The 7,507-nt window shown below is 44.7% G+C and overlaps 1 protein-coding gene across 1 annotated transcript in view; it reads right to left on the reverse strand.

The window, feature by feature from the left end:
* Positions 1-6,523, reverse strand: part of DPP4 (dipeptidyl peptidase 4) — an 81,836-nt gene extending 75,313 nt beyond the window's left edge. The window contains exons 1-2 of the mRNA XM_024579835.4: positions 6,274-6,523; positions 5,686-5,773 (exon numbers count right to left, since the gene is read on the reverse strand). Of these exons, the coding sequence (XP_024435603.1) occupies positions 5,686-5,773; positions 6,274-6,279 (94 nt within the window). The 5' untranslated portion in view covers positions 6,280-6,523. The remainder of the gene's footprint in view (positions 1-5,685; positions 5,774-6,273) is intronic.
* Positions 6,524-7,507: the final 984 nt, after the last annotated feature.

The raw sequence follows: 7,507 nt of genomic DNA on the forward strand, positions 1-7,507 counted from the left end.
GTTGGAGGTCACAGTGGGGCTGTGAAGACTAAGGGTAAACATATTTACAAGGTACTGATTTACAAGAATAAAAGGGCTAGCATCATGCCATAAAACAGTGATTTATCATTAACTTAGAATAACTCTCACCAAAGCATTTTTTTTAAGAGCAGTTATTTATAGAAACCCGCAGATTCAGGAAAAGCCAGTAGTCAAAAGACTTGGATTCCCAAGTTCTAGTACTTACTCACAGAGACCTAAACTTCTTTTTTTTTTAAAGTGTATTTTATTGATTATGCTATTACAGTTTTCCCAATTTTTCCCCCTTTATCCCCCCTCCACCCTGCACCCCCCAACCTTCCAGCATTCCTGCCCCCTCCACCTCCCCAGTTCATGTCCATGGCTTGTACATGTAAGTTCTTTGATTTTTCTGTTTCCTATACCATTCTTAACCTCTCCCCATCTATTTTATGCCTACCAATTATACAAAGCCCTAAACTTCTATGCTTCTATTTCTTCAGTGTAAAAAGTCAAGATAATTGATACCTCTCTCTTTGACATGGGTTATTCCATGAAGATCAGATGAAATAATGTAACATGTGTTGGAAACAAAGCAAGTGTGATTCAGGGAAGGTAGTAAACCTGGACTCATTACTGCTAAAAAACACTAGGTAAGACCAGTCAAAAATGTGGGATGTCAGTGCTGGGCTGGAAGGTGTTGCCTATCTATAGCTTTATGCAGGGAAGGAGGCAGCGACGGCAGGTGCTTTTCTTCTTCAGAACCCTTAGCACCCATGGATTAGCAGTCATGAAAATATAATACAGGCATATGAGTGGGAGGTTGTAACATTTATGTTACACTGGATCACAAGCTAATGATACTTGGGTTTAAGAGCACCAGCTCTAGTCACATTGACTCATCCCAACTCTGTGGAACTTAGAGCAAGTTCCTTAACTTTTTTGGTAGCCAGCCTCCAAGAGGGCCCCCGCTAGTATTCATCCGCTGTGTAATACCTTATCACACTATATCAGGGTTACTTTATACGGTGAACAGAACACAGCAGAAGTGATGGCTACATACCATTGGTCACACTTATGATACTAGGTCATACAAGGCACTGAAGCTTCCTACTTGGTTGCTCTCTTGGATGCTTCATTCTAAGGGAAGCCAGCTGTCCTGGTACCCTAAGGAGAGGCCCTCATGGTGGGGCCTGTAGCTAACAACCACGTAAGAGGGTTGGAAGCGAGAGGCCCTCATGTTGGGGCCTGTAGCTAACAACCACGTAAGAGGGTTGGAAGCAGATGCTCTAGCTCTGGTCAACTTTTCAGATGACACCTCGACTGCAGCCTCATGGGAGACCTTGAGCCAGAGCCACTGAGTTGAGCCACAGCCAAATTTCTGACTCACAGAAGCTATAACATAACAATAATGTTTGTTGTTTTAAGTTTTGGGGAAATTCACTATGCAGTAATAAATAACTAAAGCACCCTCTCGGTTTCTGAAAATCAGGTGTAAAAATGGAGATGATAATAGTAGCTTTCCAAAAGCTTGTCGTAAGGATCAAATGAGAAGTATATTGGAAGCCCTCAGCCCCATACCTGGCCCAGAGTGAATAATGTTCACTGTTATCACATCTTCGCATACCTTCCTTCCCACAAGCAAGGTGGTCCTGCATGCATTTACAGTCACATTCTCTGTAGGCCTCAGCACTTTGTTAAGTCATAAAACTTCAAGTATACAGATCTAGCTCTCATTAGTCCCTTTACATCTTCTTTCTCTACCCATCATTTGGACAAACAGTCTTCCCCTTTTCTCTCTGATCCCTTTTGTTTTGAAAGGCAAGATATCTAATAGAGAAAAATCTAAGGCACATACTATGGCTAGGGAACCAAAAGCCTAAATAGCTGTCCTGAAAAAGACCAACCCGCTGACCTCACAGCACTGGACCAAGGTTGACAATAGTAAACTGGGCTAGCTGGAGTCAGTGTGAGCCTTTACAGAGCTTGCTGTTTAGAAACTGTCCCGAAATATACAAAGCTTTCATTCAGGCTCATTTCTGTGCTTTTAAGCCTGGAATAGATCCTGGACTTCCTCAGGCAAACTTCATAGATGTTATCTTTTCTTTCTCTGATTATTCCTGTCTCCCTCACATTTGGGTTTTCTTTTATTATGAATGGCTGGGGGAGCAGTCAAATTTCCTATGCACTGAAAAAAAGGGTATTGAGGAAAGTTACTGCTGAAGCAGGTGCAAAAGGAAGAACAAATATATTTCCATCCCATAAAACTCAATAATAAAATCATTTGTCAAATAACAAAATGCAATAAAACTATTTGACAAATATTTTAAAAATTCAGCCTATAATATAATTTAAAGAGGGAATCACAAATATGAAGTAAGAAGGTTCTACTGCCACTAAGCCAGAATGATAATTCCTATTATTCCATCATGAGTCAAGTATTTTTATACATTTTACAGCCGATTCTCTGGGAAACAATGTTTAAATATGTAATAGAATTTTAATGGGATATTTGAGGAGTTTAAAACAAAATACAATCATTTTTTATACATAAAGAAGGAGGTGAACTTTTCATTTTGCTTAGTTACATGCATAATTTGTGACATAAAGGAGTTTTTATTCTAAAAAAAATGCAGTAGTATTAAGCAGCATCTCCCAGTCTCTCATTCCCCACTGCCTTTCTGGTTGTGTCTGGTTCTGCTGAAGTCATCTTTTCACATGGAAACACTTAACTTTCTCTAAAACCAGCTTCTCAGGGGATGAACTTGGGTTTGCTCATTTGTTCTTATTTACTTTTGGCTGTTATTTCATTGCTTTCCACATAGCTAGCATTTTTTTTTCTATCAAAACTTTTCTTTCATCCTTTTCTCTATTTTTTCTTTTTTCCTTTCCTTTCCATTTATATTTCCTCTCTCCTCTCTTACTTCCAGGTATTTGTTTGATTTTAAACTTAGATTGCTGATATACAGGGCATTCTTGGGTGATAACTCTGGATCGTTCATTTGTGAGAATGCTGCCCCTTACAATGGCGCAGCCCAGGTACGGTGAGGTTGATTTAGTGAACATGCTGTGATAAACCAGGACTCAAAACAAGATGATTTCCCTTTTCTCCTCAAATATACATACTGTACATGGCAATTGAGAAACATGAGGAGACAAATAACTTGAGAGGTGGTGTAAATAAAGTACACAGTGAAACCACATCTCCACCCAGTTGCCCAAGAGGCATTAAGGATGCCACACTCACCTTCCTGCCTATGTTCCCAATGACCAAAGTCTAATCATTCACACTTCTCAGTAGTTCAGCTTCCATATTCAGCTTCCATATTCTGGTGTGCACCATCAGTCTCTGGGACACTTCCCTCGCCTTCCTTCCAGCCTTGCTCCACTTCAACCCACCTTCCCACCAGCACACCCAACAGTTCAGCCATGCCCAGAATTCTCCAGCGGTTCTCCATCACCTACAAGTTAAAATTGTACTCCTTTTCCTAATGCCTACGTTCCTCTCTCGCTGAGTCCTTTTATAATCCCATATTAGATGAAGCGACCTGTGTCCCTGTGTTAACGCCCAAGGTTTCACTCTGGAAAATCTTACCTCCAGAGACTAATGTTAACAATTCAAGCCTCCCCACAAAAGGACCTTCTTGTGAGAGTCTTTCCCATAATTTCCCAGAAATGACCCTTCTAACCCCAGATAAGATTCTTCAAGCCTGTCTAAATTACCTTGTTGAGTCACAATCATTGGTGAAGACACATGAATTTCTCAAGAACTCCTTATCAAAGAGGATGTCTTTGACATGTTTGTTCAAGTTTCATTTGGAAGAGACTAAGTGCTCTTTAAGGAAAATAATAAGACAGCCTCTCCCTAGGCTTCATGAGAGGCCTCAACAAAACAAAACTCACGTATCACTGGCCAATGTGGCTCAGTTGGTTAGAGCGTTGTCTCGTGCACCAAAAGGTTGCGGGTTCGATTTCTAGTCAGGGCACAAACCTAGGTTGTGGGTTAGGGTGGGGTGAATAGAGGAAGCAACAGACAGATGTTTCTCTTTCACATAGGTGTCTCTCTCTTTCTCCCTCTCTCTCTTTCTCTCCTCCCTTTCCTCTCCCTAGCTCAGTCTCTAAAAAAAAAAATCAATAAATGTTTCCTTGGGTGAGAATAAAAAAACAAAACAAAACACTAGCAACCTGTGTAGTTTATGTGACCAAACCCGATGGAAAACAGCTGTGTGACCCACACCCCTAGGCCATTTCACCACCCGTCTCAAGTGGCTTGTCAAACTAAGGAAAGTTCTGATAGTTAGTGTTACTCATCCTTCCTGTGCCTCATTGATGTTTTGGAGAAAAATGGCTACTCTGGGTACTTTGATTTGTTTGCATATCTGCTTCCCACTAAACTACTATACACTTCTTGAGGTCAGCGATCCTCATATTTATAAAATTTAATCTGTCTTTGCAGCAACTAGCACAGTGTCTGGAACATAATTTAAGACATGCAGATATTTGATTGTATGGATGGCCTGTCCTTTGGCTTCCTATGTGTGGGAATATACAAAGTGTCACTTTATGAAAAGAGTTATATTTCAACAGTTCACAACAAAGAGTAAAATGTAAGGGGACTGATGCCTGCCATTTAACAGTCTAAAATGGTTGTAACCATTGCTTTAAAGAAACTAAAGTTGTTATCACACTAGGAACACACTAGGTTATTTAACCTTTGGCATCTTTGCCCTGACCTTGAATTGCCAGGCAAACATGGCTTTTGATAGCTCTAGAAATTAATTCTGAACGGTCACCTTGAAATCTAGATAAGATACCCTCAGAATATAGGTACTATCTACCCATTTCCTGGTTGTCTGCCCCACCCAGAGTCGATGCTTCAGTTAGCTGCCTAGAATGTGTAATGCTGAAATGAAAGTGAATGTTCAAATGGAGAGTTAGGCCAGAGGAGACCCAGTTCTCACTCGCTTGCATCCAATAGTGTGTTTTCCATTATATGAATGTTTTATATTAAGAGCTAGGGCTGAACTGGAACAGTGGCTAAGCTATAATAAGTGAAGCTGGCTTTAAATGAAAGAATCCACCAATCATCACTGATTCTACCCCCTCTGAATATTATTATCTAGTACACTAGCTTTATGATTTAACTCTGCAATACTTACTTTTATAACTTCTATAAGTTGTCAAATAGTTATTTTCCTGCATCCTTCTCTGATGGATTCCCATCCTTCCAGAAGGGGAACTACAGGGAGGCCCTGTGCACTGTCTCTCAAAACTGCACTTTGGGGCTTACTTTCTTCCTCCTCCCCAGCCAGCCCCCAGGACATTTCGGACCTTTAAACACTGCCTCTTTTCCTTTGAAGATCACAAACACGACCATTTAAAAATTTTAATTTAAATGTATTACAAAAAATCCTAAGACTTCCCCCTAATTTCAGGAAGTATGTTTTCATTACACCTAAAACGCGGCGGCTGCGAGGCTCTCGCAACCTCAACGCTGGAGACCCTGCGAAGTGAGTGAATCTAGCTGCTGCCCTAGAAGCTGCAGCAGCAACGCCTGGGAAGCCTCAGCTACAACCTGTCGCACCGGTTCCAGCCCCCAGCAAAACCCCTCGTTCTCTTCAGTGTGGTAAAACTGAACCAGATCCTTGTCTCCAACTGTCGTATTTCTTTTAAATATTTCAAACTTACTGCCTTTGCTCAGCAGAACCGCGGGCACGGTGATGATGGTGACGAGCGCAGCAGTCCCCAGCAGTCCCAGGAGCACCTTCCATTGGGTCTGTAAGCCGGTTAGATCACGTCCAGTTAGAAGAAGCCCTTTAGCCCCAGCCTGGCTAAGAGGGTCGGGGCCTAGGCTGCACCTGTGTCAGCCGAATTTGCCTGTGGGCGCGCTTTGGAAGAGGGTCACGGTGGGTTGGGAGTATTTGGAGTGAGCCAGTCGGAGGAAGTAAGAGCGGTTGCCCTTGAACTTGTGGCCTCTGAGCAATGTAAGCCTGCACATCAGAAGCCAAGCGAGGGTTCAGGCGTGCGCTTTATGGGAGGTTCTCCGGGTCGTCCAAGCCTCAGCGCCTGGGTCTGGCAGAAACCTCGCAGGTCTAAGATCCAGGCGAGAGCTCCGTGACGTCCCTTCACCTGTCAGAGGGTGGTCCTGGAACTTCCGCCTAATGAGACGCCCTGGTCCCGTTCCGAGGGGCTTTCGGGACAATTTGGGGAGAGTTTGGTGAAGAGGCACCTACAGCTCAACCCTGGGGCTGGGGGAGCAAGAGGCGCGCTACTCACCTTCATCTTCGGCGTCTCCTCGGAACTGAGCGTCTGGAGCGGGGAGGGCAGGCAGATGTCCGGCTCGCCACCCAGATGCGCGTCCAGCCCGGCCGCTCGCAAGTTTCAGCCCTGAGTTAAACATTAGTGAAAGTTCGGCCCGCTACGTATAAAAGGCCGCGGGGCAGGCTGCGAGAAAAGGCGCGCCAACTCCGGACACTGGCATCCCTGCCGTGGGGGCGCCCGAGAGACACCTCCCGCGGGCTGTGCGGGGTGGCAGCCAGAGTGCGCAGGGTGCGGGGTTCCGGGGACTCGCAGGAGCGGTCGTGAGACCACAGTCCGAGGGGTACGCTGGCGCCCAGCATCCGACGTGGACTCCGAGGCCGCCGACGCCCGGACCGTGGTCGGTTTTAGGAGAAAAGAGACTTGGAGCTCGGTTCCTGCAACCTCGTGCGGGCAGGCAAAGGAGCCGAGTCCAGAGAGCGCTCAGCAAAGGCGCACAGCTCTCACTGCTGGCAGCTGGAATAAAATCCAGGTCTCTGTCTCTTGCCGACGAATGGCATGTTGGGGGAGTAGTTGGGTGTTTTAAAGCTTCCAGAAGGCAAAGAGAAAGAAAAGATGATTGTTCTGATTGTTCACATGTGAATGAAACTTATAGGCTAATTATCTGAATTCACCCTGAGCAGGGAATTTCCGGTTTGTCTTACAGGCTTACCTTCTCATTAAGATGGCAAAAATACTAACACTAACACTTGTGAGGAACTTGCCCCCTCCCCCCCGCCCCGGGCCAAGCGCTGCTCTGAGAATTTACTGTGTTTATTTTGCAGGAAGGAAGCCTAGGCGCAGAGAGGTTAAGTCACTCGGCCGCTTCCCGCAGCTAGGAAGTCGCGGAGCATGAATTCAGAGCCATGTTCTTAACCACTGCCCTACATGGCCTCTCATCTTTCAGTCTTGCAAAGAAGATTCGGAAGAGAAAACGGGCAGATGTGGCCTGGCCTTCCTCCAGCTCCCCATTGTGCTGGGTAGGTTTAGTCACTCATTCATTCATCTCCACATCCTCCCATTTAGTCCATCCATTCCACTAATATTTGAGTGGCTGCAATGTACCAGACTCAGAAGCCGAGGGAGAGACGCAGAAAAGGACCGATGAGGTCTCTGCACTTGGCACTTTCAGTATAAAATTCACAGGTGCACATTTGCCTTTAGGGCCTCTCTCGAGCATGAGTGCTGCTCTTTTTCTAAAAGGCCTCTTCAG

This window comes from Desmodus rotundus, chromosome 2 (assembly GCF_022682495.2).
Source record: "Desmodus rotundus isolate HL8 chromosome 2, HLdesRot8A.1, whole genome shotgun sequence".
Lineage (NCBI taxonomy): Eukaryota > Metazoa > Chordata > Mammalia > Chiroptera > Phyllostomidae > Desmodus > Desmodus rotundus.